General features: G+C 36.3%; 1 protein-coding gene across 1 annotated transcript in view; it reads left to right on the top strand.

Moving 5' to 3' along the window:
• Positions 1-19,488, top strand: part of LOC126807759 (mutS protein homolog 4) — a 32,325-nt gene extending 12,837 nt beyond the window's left edge. Inside the window, exons 4-17 of the mRNA XM_056103309.1 lie at positions 4,682-4,745; positions 6,773-6,894; positions 7,049-7,192; positions 8,051-8,322; positions 8,673-8,792; positions 9,208-9,220; positions 9,400-9,453; positions 9,650-9,834; positions 9,996-10,008; positions 17,084-17,129; positions 17,616-17,740; positions 17,947-18,041; positions 18,209-18,256; positions 18,922-19,488. Coding sequence (XP_055959284.1) covers positions 4,682-4,745; positions 6,773-6,894; positions 7,049-7,192; positions 8,051-8,322; positions 8,673-8,792; positions 9,208-9,220; positions 9,400-9,453; positions 9,650-9,834; positions 9,996-10,008; positions 17,084-17,129; positions 17,616-17,740; positions 17,947-18,041; positions 18,209-18,256; positions 18,922-19,110 — 1,490 coding nt within the window. The 3' untranslated portion in view covers positions 19,111-19,488. The remainder of the gene's footprint in view (positions 1-4,681; positions 4,746-6,772; positions 6,895-7,048; positions 7,193-8,050; positions 8,323-8,672; positions 8,793-9,207; positions 9,221-9,399; positions 9,454-9,649; positions 9,835-9,995; positions 10,009-17,083; positions 17,130-17,615; positions 17,741-17,946; positions 18,042-18,208; positions 18,257-18,921) is intronic.
• The last annotated feature ends 1,833 nt before the right edge of the window (positions 19,489-21,321 follow it).

Here is a 21,321-nt window from a genome sequence, read left to right as displayed (position 1 = left end):
AAAAGGACACTCTTGTGTTTATCAAGGCCTCTCATATTTGAAGATAACACAAATGGCTTGTGTGTTGACGGTTGTGCATATCTCATGGTCAGGAAAGTTGTAGGCACCATCGCCATTGTAAATCATTTGACAGGCCAGAGTGAACAGGGAGACCCATGATTGGTCAGCAATGTATCAGATTCCATACTGGGGGGTGGGGATGAAAAAACTGTTGTAGTGTTACATAATCAGATTATTTCAACTTACTTATCCTGTGGAAATACAGCTATATAGGAGATATTTTGAAATTCATGGGAACTGCATGTTTCAACATTTTAGATTTGACCAAAATTTGGCACTTGAAGCTATATTAACAGAGAAAAATTATGTGGTTTTCGATGAAAGTGTTAAAAGTCTAATATTGCATCAAGATTACTGTTTTAAAGTATTTTCGTGTTTGATTTATATTGAATTTATCTCATCTTTTTACAGAATGAATTTATGTTCAAAAATAAAAATGTTCTGTTTAATTCAAAATTCATGTGCTTTTAAATTTCTGTCTGAAATTCCGCAGTTTGCAGAATGCCGCACAGCTCATCTGAAAATGCATAGATTTTCGTAATCTTTGGCCAGGGCATTGTATATATGTTTGTTTATTAGATAACAACAGATTTGTTTAAACTGCCAGTTATAAATAGAGAATTTTTCCCTTAATTTTTTTCTCCTCTCTTTCTGCATTTTTGGGTTGACTTTTTTGGTCTAGAATTGGAGACAAGGGATCAAATTTGCAATTTCATAGCAGTTTTTAGTAATACTGATGATATTACAGCGGAGGGATAGGGGATGTAAAGTGTCTTTCTGCAGAGCAATCATTGTGTCGGAAGTGAGATTTTCAATAGTCAACTTCAAATCCCCGTAGCAAAAAATCTAAACGGTCAACCCCCTACAAATTTATGATGAGAATATTGCCAAATGTGGTCCCCATTGTGCCTATAAAGACTGGAACCAACGGAATGTTGAGCAAACAGCTACAGCCTGTGATGTTACAGCCATTTAACATTGAAGTCAATGGGTAAATAATTGCTAGTCTAAGTCCTTACAACTAGAGTTATCTTTCTCTGGGATCGTTTATTTTTAAATACCGTATTTTAATGACATGCAGAAATAGTCACGTGATCAAATTTATTTCCGTAATATGCATGGAGAAAATCTCGAGCAGAAAATCTCGAGTAGAAATTCTGAAGTTGAAAGTCGAATGTCAAAAGTTGATTATTAAAAGTAGAAATTCTGCTGTTGAAATTAGAATATTTACGACTTAAAGTTGAAAAGGTGGGCGTATTAGGTTGAAAAGCACGAGCGGTATATGTTTTCCACACGAAAATGTCCATTTTGGATAAGAATTTTCTCTTTTGCTTTTTATTTTCTACTTTCTACTGCAGATCGCATTTTGACCCTGATACCCCACCATACTGTACGTCAATGGATATTAAAATGGTGTGCTCAGGTACTCTTAACTGTTTGATTTTATGAATGAAATCGTTAGTGTCTTTAAGGTAGGATGGGTGTTGGCATGCTAGGCTAGGGGCAATACGAAATGGTCTATGTATTGTGATACGTTGTATATGATTCGCTGTCACAGTCTGATATTATAGGGCGCCCTTGGGTATTTTATTAGGTATAAACCATTCCGTTTCTGGATTTTTATGTATTTTTGGTAGCGTATAGAGATGTCGTTGCCGACAGTCAGATTTAGCGGATAGATAATCATATTGTTTTGCTGTTATGTATTCCTTGTCTTGCAATTCATGTAAGATGTTGTTTATTAAGGTTGCAATGTCCTTAAAGGTGGGTTGGTCTAATTTAGTGTAATGTTTAGGATTATTTTATTGTTTTTCTGCCTCAGAGATATAGTCTGCGCGATTCATTATGACACAACACGAGCCTTTGTCGTTTTTCTTGATTATTATGTTTTTGTCTTTTTTTGAGGGTGTTTAATGATGTTTTTGTTGCTCGATTGAGATTTTTTCTGTGATTGTGGTTGAAGGGATGATATTTCTGTATTCATTTCGTCGAAAGTTTTTAAGATGATCGCTGATAATGACTTTTTAGGTGGTTTCCATGTGGATTTTTCTGTGAATAGTTTTTTACTTCTGCCGGGTTTGTTCCTAAAAAAATAAGTTAGCGAAAGGGTCCTTTGGAAAGGATCGGTTGCCTGGGTGATGGGGTCTATCGATGTTATTGTGGGGGTTGGGATGAATTTAAGGCCTCTGTCAAGAATGTTCATTTCTAGGGGGCTGAGAAGTCTGTCGCTCAAATTGACAACTGTCTGTCCTAAAGACGGTTTCTCATTCCTTTTCCCTAATTCTAGTTTAAATTCCTCATCCAGCAGTTGATGATCTCTCTGGCCGTGTCCGGACTTCAGTGGATAGCGTCGTTACCTTTCAGTTCAATATTGCCCTTGAAGTTTGGTAATGTGGTGGCGTTTGGTGAAGGTGCAGTGGAGATCAGTTGGTTGTAGCTGGTGACGTTTTGGTAGGCGATCGGATTTTCTTGTCGGAGTCGGGAAGAAGTGGGAATCTGTGTGGCGAAGAGCTTGGTTGTTGGGAAAGCTGGTCTGGTCACTTTGAGTAGATCTAGCATCTGCTCGTGTATCCTTGGTCCCCTTTCCTCCCTGTTTTTGAGCCCGACATGTATCACTAATCCTTCTGGTGTAGGTCCCATGTAGTTCTGGAGGATCTGTTTGATGTGGCTGATCAGGGCTCCAGAATAGCTATGGATCTCCCAGTCCCCGAGGATCCAATAACCAGACCTTTGCCTTGACTGCTGGTAGGTACCATAAATCCTTCTCGTCTTTACCTTTGTAGCTGTTAGGTTTTTCCGGTGTTTTCCGGGGGACCAGGCTCCGAGTTATCTATTTAGGGTGTTTTCCGGTATTTAGGGTGTTTTCCGGTATTTAATGTTTTCCGGTTGTTTTCCGGTGTTTTTCGGTGTTTTCCGGTATATAGTATAGCCCCTCTTTCTTTATACAGCTGTATAAAATAGTCTAAATAGCAACCAATGTTTAATAAAGAAGTTTAGTTCTCCATTGTTATACATAGAGAATCTCCTACCAGTCTTTTTTGATATCAAAAAATATCAACACAAGTTGATAAAGTAACAAAAAACGAGGCTCTGCCGAGTTTTTTTTACTTTATCAACGAGTGTTGATATTTTTTGATATCAATAAAGACGAGTAGGAGATTTTATTTATCACTCAATCCCTTCTTACATGCACAAATAGATAAATATAATTCTTTGCTCTAGATTTCACTTTTACTGAACATTACGGCGTAGTGATACATCATTTTTTGACAGCAATTCAACCATTGCAAAGTCCTTTATATTGACCCAGTGTTTCCATCAAGGTCAATTAGTTCATTTTTAATTTAAAAAAAAGTTATTTTTAATAAGAAATGAACTGTTCTTTGAAAATAAAAAAAAGTAGTTCCTTTTCAACTGACCAATCAAATTCATGTAAAGCGATATCTCCTAAGGAGATATCGCAGTAGATTATGAAATATATCACACAAGCGATATCTACTGTAGAATGTATTATTGGGTGATAAAGGAAGTTATTTATTTGTTTTACCAAAAGAAAACTAAAAGTCTCCGCGTCAATCCTTTTCTTTCACAATATTTAAATTTGCAAGTAATTCCCCATTCCCTTAAATATACCCGTCTTCATTAGCTCAGTATAGGAGCAGAACAGTAGGACGTTAAACCCCATTTCATTTCATTTCATTTCCTTAAATGTACATAATTTTTAGTAGCCTTCTTTCTGAGACGTGCCCTATATTAAAGACGTTTTATATTATGTTTTTGTCGTCACACTTGACCTTTCTATCATTCAAACATTTACACCCAAATATCACAATATTTTCCATTTATTAGGCTATTGTTAATTTTGTGCGTTTTGTAAAAGTAGGCATAGAACTGTTGCGATGGGTAAAACATTATTACTGTATAATGTATAGTAGTCTACTGCCTTCTTGACAAATTTACTGCTAGATTTCAGATAAAATAAATAGTAGTACAACGCTACTTCTACAAACTTTCTTCTTCTGTATGACCATTTTCACTCAACCCTCCAAGACAGAACACGAAGATGGCGTTGTTGATGATGTGGGTATCAGTAGAACCTGGCAAATAAATTGTCCTACATAATTTGACCTCCTGCACTTTACTGTGGTAGAGTGATTCACCGTTTTTAATATTATATATATATATATAAAACACCATACTCATATCGGTTAAAATCGATTAAAGTGGCTATGTAACAATTAATTATTAATTTAGAATAATTTTATATGATGGAATAGAATAAGATTTTGTTTTAACTATCGGTTGGGATGCCGCCTCTTTAATATTCAATACAAATCAAAGACGGCGCGTTATTATTTGTATAGCGGGAATTGAAGTAGTTATTTCCGTAGTTGTGAGAAGGCTCCATGAAAGAAAGGGGATATAGGAAATACACATCCCGTCTGTCTTGTATATAAATAGAAGATCCCGTAGAAATTATCCAAATATTCTGATGGCGATAAAAACAAAATCAAAGACAAGAGGACACAATTATCAAATCGAAATAAAGTGATAATTGAGACTTTGTGATAACATATTTTGACAGAAGACTTGATGATGAACGTATTGATTTTATTTTTAGGTTTAGAAATGTTGAAACATTTGTGTATAGATTTTAAAACAATGGAGATGGTTTTATCATCCAAGTAAGTAGGTTTAAATATACTATTCAAAAAAAGTAGGGGATATTTGATTTTTAAGTGTTATTAAAGTCACCTAATGAAACTGACGAAGAAACAAATGACAAAATGAAATGAAGTTCACATTCATCGATTTATTCCAAATGATCATTAGACTAAGTAAGCCACAGACTGACCATTATAAGGGTAAAATGATACCCGGGGTCAAACAGCAAAGTTACCACAGCATCACAACCAAGTCAGTAACGGGTAAATCCTCCTCTGTTTGCCAAACAAGCATTGATCCGACGTGGCATACTCCTAATGAGACGTCTAATGTCATTTTGGTCCAGATTGTCCCATTCCTGTTGCAACGCAGCAGCAAGTTCTTGGACATTGGCAGGACGTTGTTGACGTTGACGTAACCTCTGTCCAAGCATGTCCCAGACATGCTCGATGGGGGAGAGGTCGGGACTCAGTGCTGGCCAAGGTAATGTGGTGATGTTCTGTTGTTGGAGGTAACCTGTAACGATCCTGGCCCTGTGACATCTTGCGTTGTCATCCTGGAAGATGAAACGGCGGCCATGACGTCGTGCGAACGGCACAACATGGACTGCCAAGATGTAGTCCCGGTAGTACTGGCCTGTAACACGCCCTGCAACAACATGTAAAGCCGTTCTTCCAGCAACAGTGATGCCTCCCCACACCATAACAGAACCACCCCCAAATCGATCATGTCTGATGACGTTAACGTCTTGGAAGCGCTCGTTTCGACGACGCCACACCCTCCTACGTCTGTCCAAAAAATCAACAGTGAACCTTGACTCATCTGAAAACATCACATTGCTCCAGCGTCGATTATCCCAGTGTTGACGATCCCTACACCAACGACGTCTTGCCTGAATGTGATGATCTCTCAAACAAGGGATCACGCGAGGACGTCGGGCGCGAAGGTGACCCCTATGCAGTCGATTCCGAATCGTCTGGCCACTCACTCTCACACCAGTGTCTGTTTGAAGACGAGCGCTGATCTGATTTGCTGTGATGACACGATTTCTCAAGGCCAAGGTACGGATAAATCGATCCTGGGCTTGAGTTGTCGCCCTTGGTCGACCTGAGCGTGGTCTGTCCTGTACAGATTGTGTATCACGGTATCTGGACCATAGCTTGCTTATGACAGACTGAGAAACATTCATCGTCCGCGCCACAACCGCCTGTGTTGTGCCGATCTGTAGCATGCCAAGGGCACGTAACCTTTCATTTTGGGTAAGCCGACGCATATCAAAATTTGTTTTCTGGTCACTAAAACAATTAAACTGATGTTTCCACCCTGGAATTCAATGCCACAATGACTGTAACATTCAAAGTCAGAGTCGTGCAAATCTTGGGTTGGACCCCCATGATGATCCCAAGCATCACCTGCATTCCATGCGGTAGCTATTGGTGCGTTTGGGCGTCACATGTAACTGGAAATGTTTCTTCTGTTAGGTTCTATAGTGACTTTTTTCGTAGTCATTTGCATATTTTAGTATTATGCCCCCAAAATCAAATATCCCCTACTTTTTTTGAATAGTATATGATCTGGTCATCAAGGTTAACACAACAGTAGATTCACCTGACTATCTCATGTGTTTCCTAGATGTATTTACTCTCTTATCCCTCGACAGTTCGTATTTCCTATAGTCAATGTTTTGCCCAAGAGGGGCTGGTAAACCCTAAAACTAGCCCGTCATCGATGTATAGGATGACGAATGGTACTTATATCAAAATAAAAAGTTAGTATTGTACTATCACGTCACCCATAGGTTTCACATATATCAAATTGTTAGGATAACTGTTACTCGTTTGGAAGACGTTACAATATGGAATCTATAGTCTGAACATGATGTACTCTTATCAAAAATATTTTTGTATTTATAATTTCACTTTTACTTATCCAGAACCGTTTGGGATTTTTTTACTCTCATTTAATGTGGCTGTAATATTTTAATGTAATTTTAGTATGTTGGGCATCTTGTATCTGGTAATACAATTATTGTTTTTTTCTCCTTCAGATATTACTGTTTAGCAACGACAGCCGCCATATTGAAATACGTGGAGTTTATTCAAAATATTGTATATGCTCCAAACTCGATACAACTAGTGTTTAGAGGCAGTGAACATTCTACAATGATTGGTAGGATAAGTATCCATCCTCAATTAATCAAATCCACCGACTATAAATATAGCGATCATATTGTTTTCTATGCGATGTTACAGAGTTTTTATTGACCACTGACTCAAGTATATTGCCAAATTAAAAATAAAATTAACTGGATTTTTTTTTGTAGATCTGTCGACATCTAGAAACCTGGAACTACTGCAGAATATTCGTGACCCAAAAAGTCACCATACTTTATTCGGAACTTTAAATTTTACCAAGACAGCAGGTGGCACAAGATTGTTGCGATCTAATATACTTCAACCCCCATCAGGTACTGTATATATGATATCGTTACAACCCCCACCCATCAGATACTGTATATATACGATATAGTTACAACCCCCACCTATCAGATACTGTATATATACGATATAGTTACAACACCGACCCATCAGATACTGTATATATATGATATAGTTACAACCCCAACCCATCAGGTACTGTATATATATATATATGATATAGTTACAACCCCAACCCATCAGGTACTGTATATATATGATATCGTTACAACCCCCACCCATCAGATACTGTATATATACGATATAGTTACAACCTCCACCGATCAGGTACTGTATATATATGATATAGTTACAACCCCAACCAATCGGGTACTGTATATATGATATAGTTACAATCCCCACCCATCAGATACTGTATATATACGATATAGTTACAACCCCCACCCATCAGATACTGTATATATGATATCGTTACAACCCCCACCCATCAGATACTGTATATATGATATCGTTACAACCCCCACCCATCAGATACTGTATATATGATATCGTTACAACCCCCACCCATCAGATACTGTATATATGATATCGTTACAACCCCCACCCATCAGATACTGTATATATGATATCCTTACAACCCCCACCCATCAGATGCTGTATATATGATATCGTTACAACCCCCACCCATCAAGTACTGTATATATACACGAAATAGTTACAACCCCCACCCATCAGATACTGTATAGATACGATATAGTTACAACCCCCTTAGGCTCACAGATGTACCCCATGCCAATACGTATCCATACCCTGTCCTTTGCATGATACCTATCATAACATATGTATGTGAGATGAACACTAGAAGGAGTTTTAATTTAATATTTTAGATGTAGAGACTATCAGATTAAGACAGGATGTAGTATCAGAATTAACGGAGAAAGAAGAAGTATTTTACAATTTACAATCAACCCTGTCTAAGTTTATCGATCTAGAACATCTAATATCAGCCTGTGTACAAATACCTAAAGTCGAGTCTTTAAAAGTTGCTGAAAATAAAATTACTACTGTTATTTTACTCAAACATACATTAGACCTGGTACCACCTTTTGTCGAATTCCTTAAAGATTGCGAGAATGAACTTGTCAAGGCTTACTGTCAGGTATGTCTTTATTTGTTTAACCTAAGCCAATGTTTTACCATGCTACTGCACGAAATATAGTTTGATGACAGTCCCAGTAAGGTCGCCTGTCTAACCTCGTGTGTTTTCCCCGGGTTCTCCGCCTTAAAGGGCATTTTATACAGGCCCACAGCAGACAAAAATGAACGACAGCTTTTACACCATCCAATAAAATAAAATATGAGTGTCTAAAATAACATGTATCATGTTTTAATTATTACATAGACATTGGTGTTGTAGGACACAGGACAGTATAACATGTCCGACATGCTGTCCCATAGTGTGGCATAGTTTTCGATAGGTGATACACCGTAGTGACTAATTTATTTAAGACATTACAAGATCGAAGATACAAAGAGATGAGAACTAAGATTAGTACAGTTATACATGATGATACCAAATACCAAAAAGGTTCTCTGAACATGAGAACACAGAAATGTTTTGCTGTAAAGGTATGCACGTTTATCTCCTTAACCTAATTGAGTTACGTTTATTATAGGTAACGAAAGGTAACGTAAGAGGACTTGACATATGCTATATAAAATACTTAATTGTAATTTGTTTAAGCGGCATTTAGTAACTGGGTGAGAAAAACACATGACACAATTATATGGAATACACATGAAAAGATTTATTTCTATCGACGTTTCGACGAGGGTTCTCCCTCGTCGAAACGTCGCTGAAATAAACTCTTCAAGTAACTTGTCATTGTGTCATGTGTTATATAATTGTAATTGAACTGCAGGTGTCCTGTATCTTCTTGTAATTTGTTTTATATTTAATAACTCATCCTGTTGTCATTGAATGAATTATGAAATATGTTTAAACTAATGACTGCGTAAGGAATGTATTTTTTTTCTTTTTTAGCCTCACATTAACGGTAAGTTTTCCAACTCAAGTGTTCTATTAATTGAAGCTGGAGATTTTAAACTTTTCAATGTTTACAAATTGATATTCATAACATACGAAAATTTAATTACATGGAAATGTATTTAAAAAAAAAACAACCTAACAATAATATGGGTTAAAGAATATGTGTGTTTTATAATACTGTTATAGGTTTATTGGATGTAGCCAGACGTACTTATTCTGAAATTATAGACGATATGGCAGGTAAATATCTAAATTTCAAGATCTTACAGAACCTATCTATTTATATTTCTCTTACTGATTCGAATCGTTACAAATCCAATGGGGTATACATGTATCTCTTCAATAAGGCGGCCAAGGATAATTTTTTACTTACCCCACCCTAATACATAAATGGGCGATGATGTTGCGTGTATTAATTACAATGATTTCGTTACAGAATTAATACAACAATTAGGAGAAGAGAATGGTCTACCATTAAAGATGGCGTATTCTACAACTCGTGGGTTTTATGTTCAGTTATTCTGTGGTACTAATGATCAATATACAACCCATTCTCTTCCTGCTATCTTTATTAAAGTATCAAAATTTAAAAACACCCTCAGTTTTACAACCACAGATTTGGTAAGTTTAACCCATTTACAGATGTCAACTTTATAATATTGGTGGTAATTTAATTGCTCCACGGTCGTATGTTCTACCAAAGCTATAGAATGAACAATACTATTTGAAATCCTATAAAAATAGACTTTTACATATCATAACAATACATTTTCTATATTCAGATCAAGTTAAATGGTAAAATTTCACATTATTTATTACAACATCATTTTGGCGTTTTATTTGCATGGTTATTATATAAGGGCGTGAATGGAATATATTTTGTTACATTGTTAGCCCATCCTATCAATAATCCAAAGTACCAGTAACACGACTTCCCATTTAAACAATTGAAAAAATCGAAACAATCTTCATATGTAAATATTTCACGTTGCTCCAATTCAATGTATACAATGTATTTATATAACACACGATGATTCGGTTATACAATGTATATATCACATGATGATTCGGTTATACAATGTATATATCACATGATGATTCTTTTATACAATGTATATAACACATGATGATTCGGTTATACAATGTATATATCACATGATGATTCGGTTATACAATGTATATATCACATGATGATTCAGTTATACAATGTATATAACACATGATGATTCGGTTATACAATGTATATAACACATGATGGTTTGGTTATACAATGTATATAACACATGATGATTCGGTTATACAATGTATATATCACATGATGATTCGGTTAAACAATGTATATAACACATGATGATTCGGTTATACAATGTATATATCACATGATGATTCGGTTATACAATGTATATATCACATGATGATTCGGTTATACAATGTATATATCACATGATGATTCGGTTAAACAATGTATATAACACATGATGATTCGGTTATACAATGTATATGTCACATGATGATTCGGGGTATAAAGTCGGGGTGGAAATCATGTATATGTCACATGATGATTCGGGGTATAAAGTCGGGGTGGAAATCATCCTAACTAACTTTTCAAATGTATCTATATTCATGAATTTATTTATAGACAGGGACACAGTGGAGTACAAAAAATAAAAGGAATATAACAATCTTCTAAGACAAGCCAACAAAATTACAAAATTATGTATGACCATAAACTGAAACATATCTTATGGCCACAGTTAGGCCTGAACTATGACTGGAGTAGGCCTATGATACGACTGGAGTAGAACTATGGCATGACTTGAGTAGGACTAGGATATGACTGGAGTAGGACTATGATATGACTGGAGTAGAAATATGCTATGACAGGAGTATAACTAAGATATGACTGGAGTAGGTCCGTGGTAGGACTAAATTAGGACTATGATATGACTGGCATAGGCATGCGGGCTCGATGACAGTTAGGCGGGGAGGGGGCAGAACCCGAAATGTCCGAAAAAATTTCGGGTTTACAGACAGCGGCGCCTATCTTCTGCGAGAGGCGAAGAAGCGGAGCTTACCGTGTATGGACTCCAAGAAAATTTTGGAATAATTGACGGCCGCAAACGTGTTTTCCTGCTATTCCAACCCGTGAACAAAGCAACTTCAAAGTGGTCTAATATAGCCTAATTAAGGTGGCTGACTCGAATTCCAATCAACCAATCTATTCTTTACAGTCCACGAAAACGGGACCGTTGGGAGAAAATTTCAAAAATTTAACCGCAGCAAATGCGTTTTTCTGCTATTCTAGCTCGTGAGTTAAGCAACTCTAAAGATATCGAATGGTTTTGTAACCGAAATCCCACTCTGTGCCGACCTGAATTCCATCCATCCATCCAATAAGACTGTTGCAGCTGCATGCACAAATAATAATCGATGCCCGAAAAATGTCAAAGTAGAGTGGCTCCAGACAAAATGTTTTAATACATAGTGAATTCAGTTCAAATTCATGGCAATCAATTAAAAAAAGTAAAATTAGTGTTTTATTAGATGTCGGGCACTTTATTTTGCCAAGTAGATGAAATAAAAATATTTTTTTTCACTTTACCCGTCGGCCCGAAAAGTCAGACTGGAGTAGGCCTATGATATGACTGGAGTATGCCTATGATAGGAATAAAGTAGGTCTATGGTAGGACTGGGGTAGGACTATGCTAGGAATGAAGTAGGCCTGAAGTAGGCTTATGATATGACTGAAGTAGGACGATGATATGACTGGAGTAGGATTATGATATGACTGAAGTAGGACGACGATATGACTGGAGTAGGATTATGATATGACTGAAGTAGGACGACGATATGACTGGAGTAGGATTATGATATGACTGAAGTAGGACGACGATATGACTGGAGTAGGATTATGATATGACTGAAGTAGGACGATGATATGACTGGAGTAGGATTATGATATGACTGAAGTAGGACGACGATATGACTGTAATAGGACCATATTATGACAGAAGTAGGACTATGATATGACTGAAGTAGAACTATATTAAACAGCAAACAAAACGTCGGTACGATTTCAAAATAAGAGAGGCACTTTAATCAAATCATTCTAGAAAACGACTTACTAAATGGATCAAAGCAATTTTTTGTGAACAGTATGTTGACACATTAGTGATTAATTCATCACAATTCCAAGACATTACGAGAAGGTTTAGAGTCTTTACACAGTCTATACATCAGTATCGGGTGTGTCCACCGCGAGTGTCAATAACAGCAGCGCCACGCCTGTACATGGAGTGGACCAGACGATTGATGAACGCCATTGGCACCTGGAACCACACTCTCAGAAAAAGCCTGGCGCAATCCATCGGCTGTGTTTGGTTATTAAGTCTCCTCAGAATTTCATCCCAAAGATGTTCAATCTGGTTTAAGTCAGGACTAAGGTCTGGCCAGTGCATAACGTTGACACCGTTCTGCTGTAGAAAGTCCCGAGTAACTCTGGCGGTGTGGGAACAGGCGTTGTCATGCTGGAAAACGTTGCTTCGATGACGTGCGAAAGGTGGTATGACGTGGGGTCTGAGAGCTTGATCGATGTAGCGCACAGGTGTGATGCCGCCTCCTCCCCCTGGACCGAGATTTTGCAACACCACAGGACCCACTCTTTTTTACAGGCCGATTCCACCCCAAACCAATATGCTTGGACCCCCCACGTTCCATGACACATTGGTCAGAATAACGCTGGCCACGTCGACGCCATATTCTGGTCCTGCCATCTGCAGTTGATACGCAGACTCTCATCTGTGAACAGAACAGTTCTCCATTACCTGTGTCGCCAGTTCTGGTGTTGCTTCACATCATGCACAACACATTAGTAGGACTATGATATGACTGGAGTAGAGTTTATATAAATTCAGTTTATAATAACTAATTTTATTTGATAACATAAAATCCGTTGGGTTTTTTTTTTTAAAAAAAAACGTAGTATAAAGCGATAACAACGTTTGTCATTGTAAATACGTTCGTTGGTAAATCTTTAATGAAGATTTCCGATGTGAACAGTTTTACTGTGAATATTTCTAATTGATAAAATTCAGGTAATCTATGTAATTAGATTTAGGAATTCGTATATTTGAGTGTAAAAATAATTGAGCATTAATTCTTTAAATCTTGTAATTAATATATATACTGGTAAATACCATATTTAACACTTGAATACTTTGATAACTATGATTCTCATGCTTTATATTGATGGGCTAACAATGACATTCAGCTCTCGAGTTATTGATTATTTCATTGTTTCCATGTTTCTAAGTTTTCTGTTTTACAGTAACTCAAGCATCGTCCTGTACAATGTCGTTATTTAGATTATTCTACTATTAGATTTGTTTTAACACGACACTAAAATATTGACCAACAAAATCACATTATATAAGGTTGACAGATTAAAGTGATGCTGACTCTACTGTTTTTATGTATAGAAAGTGGGTATACAGTAATCATTTAATAGCAGAGAGGGGCTGTACCTAGGTCAAGTCTGATCCCCAATACCATTCACATATTCTGAATAAAAATAATGTTCTAGAAAATAAATTATTGTTGTGTTACTGGCTGTAAAAGATGTTACTACTGGTACTTGTGTAGAAGCGTGACTAATTCTAGTACCCATCACTATTGAATTCACAGACCTAACCAATAGTGGTGTATACCATTCAATAGTCAAAGTTTTAACACTTTGGAAGATTAGATAAAGAGCTGACAGTTCTCGCTATAATAGTTAAAAAATAGAAAATGTAACGGGAATATGCTGCAAATGTCATTGAAATTACTTCACCCAGTCAGTTTTACGGTTAATCATCAACGGCCGCTGAACCCATCAGATGCCATCGAGAGTTGATTATGGTCTTGTTTTGTTAATAAATGTCTAATTAATAGTTTATATAACATTTCAGGCCTAAAGAAAGACGTGTATAATGTATATAAAATAACGATATATTTTATTTATACCATTACCAGTTTTATTTGCGCATATATCAACGATATCAACTTTACAGTGATACAGCATAATTTGTATTAGCTTGACTCCAATCTTACTCGACCAGTATGTCATCGTTGATTCTTCATCTTTATTCTGATTCATTAAAATCAGGCAAATCCTCTTCTTATTGGCTTAGGGGGGTGGGATGGCTGAATGGTTAGCGTGCGCGCGCTGTATCATAAAGTCTGTCATTGAGTCGACTGGCGTGGTTTCGAATCCCCGGTTGTACGTGGCAAGGAGTAGGGTCGCCTGTCCAACCTCGTGGGTTTTCTTCGGGTCCTCCGGTTTCCTCCCACTGCTAAAGATCCCTACGCGCAAGCGAATTATGTAAATAAAATTAAACCATATGTTAGTCCCGAAATGACCTAGTTTGTGTCGAGTGGACGTTAAACCCCATCTCTCTCTCTCTCTTATTGGCTTTATCTAGCAAGGCGGAAATACCAATGATTAGTCGAAAAATCATAGTACCTACGCTTAAAAATAATCATTCAACTATTATTGAATATATTATTGATTGGTAATTAATGTCAGCTTTATTTGGAAATACTATTTGTGTAATTTACTTTTAATCATGTTGAATGATTGCAGAAAATATGTTGTTTTTTTAATACTGACTGAAACAACTTTTAACAGCTTTTCTTTTAATGAGGAAATATTTTAAATATCATCAGCAATTAACAGAAAGTTATAGTACAGTTAAATATTATACAATTACCGAATATACAAACCAATATAATACAGAATATGCAATAACACTTATTAGAGGTCATTTATAGCTACAAAAAACAAAACCACTTCCGGTTAATTTCAAATATGGATACTAATGAAGGCATGAATTCGGCCTTGGCCTATAATCTAAAAGACTGAAAATTGTTAATGCGACAACGTGGTTTTTTGTTTCTATTGTAGCTAAGGTGTTTAGTTTTAATGTGATTCAATTGTTATTGTTGTTACATATTCTGTATTTGTCTACGTACTATGCAAACGTTAAACACTAACAAGCAAATACGCATTATATTGGCCAGTCTTTATCCTGGACGGTAATGCGAAACCCGTCAGGAAGACTGACCTTTAAAGGACAATATTGGTGTCAGATTATCACATGTTATAGAACTGGTTAAACATACATTATGCAAGAGTTAAATCTGCCTATTGCAGGTCCTTCTTTAGGCCTGAAATGTTATCTAAATTATTAATTAGATATTAAAGATACATTATGGGAGATACGACATCGAGTTGGGAGTTCTCACTATAATAGTTAAAAACTAGATAATGTAAAGGGAATTTACTGAAAATGTCAGTCAAATTGATCCACTATGAACCGAGAATTAAGCGATTGAAATTTCCGGCTAGCCTTGATCATCATTACTAAAGTCAGCACGATAAATAGCATAGTCTCGATTGTCCATTTAATTGTTAAATCGCGAAGGAAAGTTATGCAGTAAATCGGCTCATAATCCACTAAAGATCGCAGGCTAGCGATGCCATCTAGTGTTGATTATGGTCTGGATAGGTTAATTAATGTCTAATTAATAATTTAGATAACATTTCAGGCCTAAAGAAAGACCTGCAATAGACAGATTTAGCTCTTGCATAATGTATGTTTAATTTACTTATCCAGACGATAACTCTCGATGCCATCGTTAACCTGCGACATTTACTATTTAGTGGATTTGAATACAGTTTGTGATGGATAATTCATCACCTCTTTTCGAGCCTCTTTTCCTGAAGCAGTATAATATTAATATTGCAATAATAGCAATATATTGTGGATTTTTAGCCAGGCAGGCTACAACTGATAGAAAAAAACCATAGTATACAAATAATATGGAAATAATATGGTATATATATAATATGGAAATAATATGCACATCTGCACCTGACCTCCCTGGGCATGATTACTTTTTTTTTCTCTTTTTTTTCTCTATTTAAAATGTGATTTGTCTATGAAAACTTCATAAGTGATTACTATTAATCCTAATTCAGGGCCGGCGGAAGCAATTCTTGATTGGGGGGGGGGGGGGGCTTCCATCCTAGGTCCTTATAGGCGTGGGTCCCGGGGGCCGCAATAACCTGGAGAAAAGAGTACTTGCGGCCAAATTATTAGCCCCCCCCCCCCACTCCGCCGGGCCTGTAATTATTTAAAATTTTGTTATTGAGATATTTTATTTATTAAATAATCGAAAGATTAAAGCACCGTTTTTACTCATCTCATCACATAAGATTTAAGATTTGTTTATAGATAATCATATGCATTACACATTAACAACAAACGTCTATAAGATTATAATAATTTACACATTTAATAACTAAATATTATTATGTACATAAATATAGAATTTCCTATTGAGAATTAAAACCCAGTCTTATTAGGTCTTATTGTCGAGAGCATTCCTGTGTTTACATTAGAAAACATCTGGCCTAATCACTTTTCCCACCACCGGAATTCACAACTGATTGGACATAGTCTCGGTCACGCAGAACCTCATTTTCTGGATGATAGAGACTAATTAGCCATAGCGTCATGTACTCTAGACGTCTTTGATTGTAATACTACAAGTTGGTCCGGGTCAAATTGGCCTCTTTTACTTATTTGACGTCTCTGTTTACTATTTTATTTACACTAAATCGTCCCTCTCACTGATATTGGAATCAGGCGAATGTTTTCATGATTTGCTTGATACAGAGGAGAGTATCTTCGTCGAAACGTTGCCTAGTAACAATTCAGTAATTATGTATGCCTATATTTGTACCTTGCTATTATCTGTTGATTGATTGTTGAATTAAATGTAGTTTATAATTTATATCGGTCAAAACAACATTATTTCTTTGTAGATCGCGTGAAAGAGTCGTTACAAGAAATATATCTTATGACCAATGTGTAAGTTATATTTTAAAGATACTTTCCCGCATAAAACCAAATGATTTGATGATATATTTGGACTAAAAACATATTCAAACGAATTAATCTATCGAAATGTGGCTTCAAATCCTTCTTAAAACATTGTACTCGTGAGGGAATACCCCTGCTATAAAAAATCTATTAAAAGAGGTCATGTTTGGTTGATGTGGTACCTAGCAACGAGTGCGAAGCCTGAAGAGAATTCATTGCATATACAAGACGACGTTGTCTTTAATTGCTGATTATTTATCATAAACATCGAAGCCTAATTAAATTCTCAGATTATCCACTGCCCACGTCTTTTTCCGTGTTTTTTTTTTATCTCAGAATCTGTTGTACGCTTGATCTCATCATCAAGTTTAACCACCCGATAAATATTTTTGTGGGAAAGTATGTTTTAATTGAAAGACGACAATAGTGCATTGATGATATGTGAACGTTTGAAACAATTAATTCTATTTGTAGTGTTGTTACTGAACTGCTGAAAGATGTTAGACAACATGTAGGGTGTCTCTATAAATTATCAGAAGCCGTATCAATGATCGATATGCTGGTTTCATTTGCTCATGCTTGTACTCTTTCATCTTACGGTAAATATATGATTTAACTCATACCCGTATTAATACCATTAACTCATGCCCTTACCGGGTCATCTTATAGTATTAGACCAGGTATTAGATACTCTTGTAGTATCTTAAATATAAGTACCTTGCTAAACATACAAGTAAAAACAATGTGTGTAAAAATGTCATAGACTAATATAATATTGTAAGGATAAATGATTTATTATTTACAGTAAGACCTGTATTCACAGACACCTTAGCCATCAAACAAGGAAGACATCCTATTTTAGAGAAAATAGGTTTAAATGCCCCGATTCCAAATAATACAGTAAGTAACTCGTGTTAGGATTTTACAATTATTTCGTCAATGTTTTGATTGGATACAGCTTGAAATCAGGATGCTGTATTCTCAAGATTACATGTAGCTTGTAGTCCTTGAAGCGTTATTCTTGTGTATTATATATTATATTATAACGATTTTTTTCTCTATTCTAGTATGCTGCAGAAGACAACAATTTTATCGTCATCACTGGACCAAACATGGTAAATCCTTTTCTTTTATGTGTTTTGTATATGGTAATAAATAACAGACCATTTAAGGATTGTCCTGGCATCAGTACTGCCTTCGCCATTATTGCTAAACTACAGATCAGCACACCTTTAACCATCATATAATTATTATATAACTACAGATCAGCACACTTTTAACCATCATATAATTATTATATAACTACAGATCAGCACACCTTTAACCATCATATAATTATTATATAACTAAAGATCAGCACACCTTTAACCATCATATAATTATTATATAACTACAGATCAGCACACCTTTAACCATCATATAATTATTATATAACTACAGATCAGCACACCTTTAACCATCATATAATTATTATATACTGTATACATTATGTAAGATTTAAATAATGAGCCGACGGTTCTCGCTATAATAGTTCAAAAATAGATAATGAAAAGAGAATATCGTGAAAATTTCAGTCAAATTACTTGATTCTGAGCGGAATTATCATCGTTTGCAGAGCATCGGAATCTCGATTGTCGTTTCTACCGTTGTTATGAAAATAAACAAAGTATCGACCATACGTCTTTAAATTAAACCATTAACTGAGAATCTGTTCTGGAGAGTTAATTTTCGAAAAGTAAATGTGTAGACGTGGTTGTTGATTTGTTTTGATCTGTTTTAGAGTGGAAAGTCAACCTACCTGAGACAGGTAGCATTACTACAGATAATGGCTCAGACCGGGTCATTTGTTCCTGCCCAGTATGCATCTTTCCGATCGGCTGATCATATCTTCTCTAGAATCGGCAGTGACGATGATATAGAAACAAATTCTTCTACATTTATGGTTGAGATGAGTATTTTTATTAAATAAACCTACAACATACCAGCTAATCAAATTGGTTATTATATACAGCTTAAACAAGTCCATGTACCTTACATTTTATTATTGAAGCCATTGGTGTGCCCTTTACAACCTTATTATAATGTATTGATATAAAATTGTATTTGTATGGCCGTATAATCTATATACCCGTATAATCTCTAGGTCTATATACCCGTTTAATGTCTAAGTCTATATACCCGTATAATCTCTAGGTCTGTATACCCCTATAATCTATAGGCCCATATGCCCATATAATAAGAATTCAGTAAAAACAAGCCCCTTTTATTTTCACGTGATAGATAATGAACCAGAACAGGATTTCTAACTTTATACAAAGTCATTGATCGAATAATTGATCGTTCAGAAGACCAGGGAGAAAACATGACATTTTAAACAAATTGAGATTTGACAAATAGCTTTTTTTTCAAATATGATGACATGGAAATCGATATGTTAACTGAGTATTTAACACCCCAATCGACCGTTTTGTGGAATACGATGAACTAGATTCTATTTTAAAAATATCAAGCAAGATGATGTCTTATTAGTTCTTCACCGACTTGTCTATTTCAACTTCTCTTAGTAGTTCCTCATCGACAATTTAACCCCCGCTTATTAATTCCTCATCGACATGTCTATTTGACCCTGTCTTAGTAGTTCCTCGCCGACTTGTCTATTTGACCCTGTCTTAGTAGTTCCTCGCCGACTTGTCTATTTGACCCTGTCTTAGTAGTTCCTCGCCGACTTGTCTATTTGACCCTGTCTTAGTAGTTCCTCGCCGACTGGTCTATTTGGACCCCTCTAAGTAGTTCCTCGCCGACTTGACTATTTGACCCTGTCTTATTAGTTCTTCGCCGACTTGTCTATTTGACCCTGTCTTATTAGTTCCTCATCGACTTGTCTATTTGACCTTTTCTTATTGGTCCTCATCGCCTGTCTATTACTGTCTATTTGACCTTTTCTTAGTAGTTCCTCACCGACTTGTCTATTTGACCCCCTCTTATTAGTTCCTTATCGAGATGTCTATTTGACCCCCTCTTATTACTTCCTCACCGACACGAAAGTGTCTTTTCTCTCTTTTTGATGCCGTAACAAAGGATAAGAGTTACCATGGTGTCACAGTCCGTTTTATTGGTGCAGTGACGAAGGATAGTAACGAGGTAACACCGTAGTGTCACAACAGAATACACGACAGTCTTAAATATTTATTTGCTGCCGTGACCGAAGAATATCGCTACAAAACAGTCTGTACAACTCATTAGTTCACTCTTAAAGGGGTTTCGTCCCGTCTCAAGGTTTCCGACGCAGGAGCTGCAACTCAAAAACAGTAAACATGTTAGATGGGTGTGTCTAGTGACGTCTACACCACTATAACCAGTTTTCTCTGAGATTGTGCCTTGAAAATACCTAGGTTTTTTTTTTAAGATCTAATGCCAGTAGACATTTATATAAGTTGTCAGTAAATATTATTTTACATCAATCACTATAATTACTAGAATTAGTGAAAATAGATGAACGATTACAAAGGATGATAATATGACAAAAATAGAAGAGCCATTCAGAATATTTGCTTGAAACAATCGATATAATCATAAGATTATTGTCTTAACGAGTCTACTAATAGAAGTTTTTGTAGAATTATATGTCCATCGTGAATAAAGTATGGTGGCTGACAAAGGACATCATCGATCGATCGACCAAGAGGACGAGTTAGTGCCAGTCTCGAGTTCCGTAGAAGACACGACAGCGCTACCAGGCCCGCGGAATTCATGGTGGCGGCTGATTTGTCACCTAGCCACGCTATCGAGTTTTTCCCTCGAGGTTTTTCGCCCGTCCTTCACTACAAGACAGAGTGATGCCGAGCAGACTGGACACGAATCGATGAATTTGTAGGTAGTGAAAGCCAGGCAGAAAATGTTAATTCAAACCCTCTTCATCCATTCTAGACCAAAAAATTAACAAAAATGAGCATGCAAAAGGGGAGAAAAGAGAGAGAGAGAGAGAGAGAGAGAGATGGGGTTTAACGTCCACTCGACACAAACTAGGTCATTTCGGGACTAACATATGGTTTTAATTTTATTTACATAATTCGCTTGCGCGTAGGGGTCTTTAGCAGTGGGAGGAAACCGGAGGACCCGGAGAAAACCCACGAGGTTGGACAGGCGACCCTACTCCTTGCCACGTACAACCGGGGATTCG

This window comes from Patella vulgata, chromosome 9, assembly GCF_932274485.2.
Source record: "Patella vulgata chromosome 9, xgPatVulg1.2, whole genome shotgun sequence".
NCBI classification, from domain to species: Eukaryota; Metazoa; Mollusca; class Gastropoda; family Patellidae; genus Patella; species Patella vulgata.
Note: the sequence above shows the minus strand (reverse complement) of the source record. Positions and strands in the feature narration are given on the sequence as shown.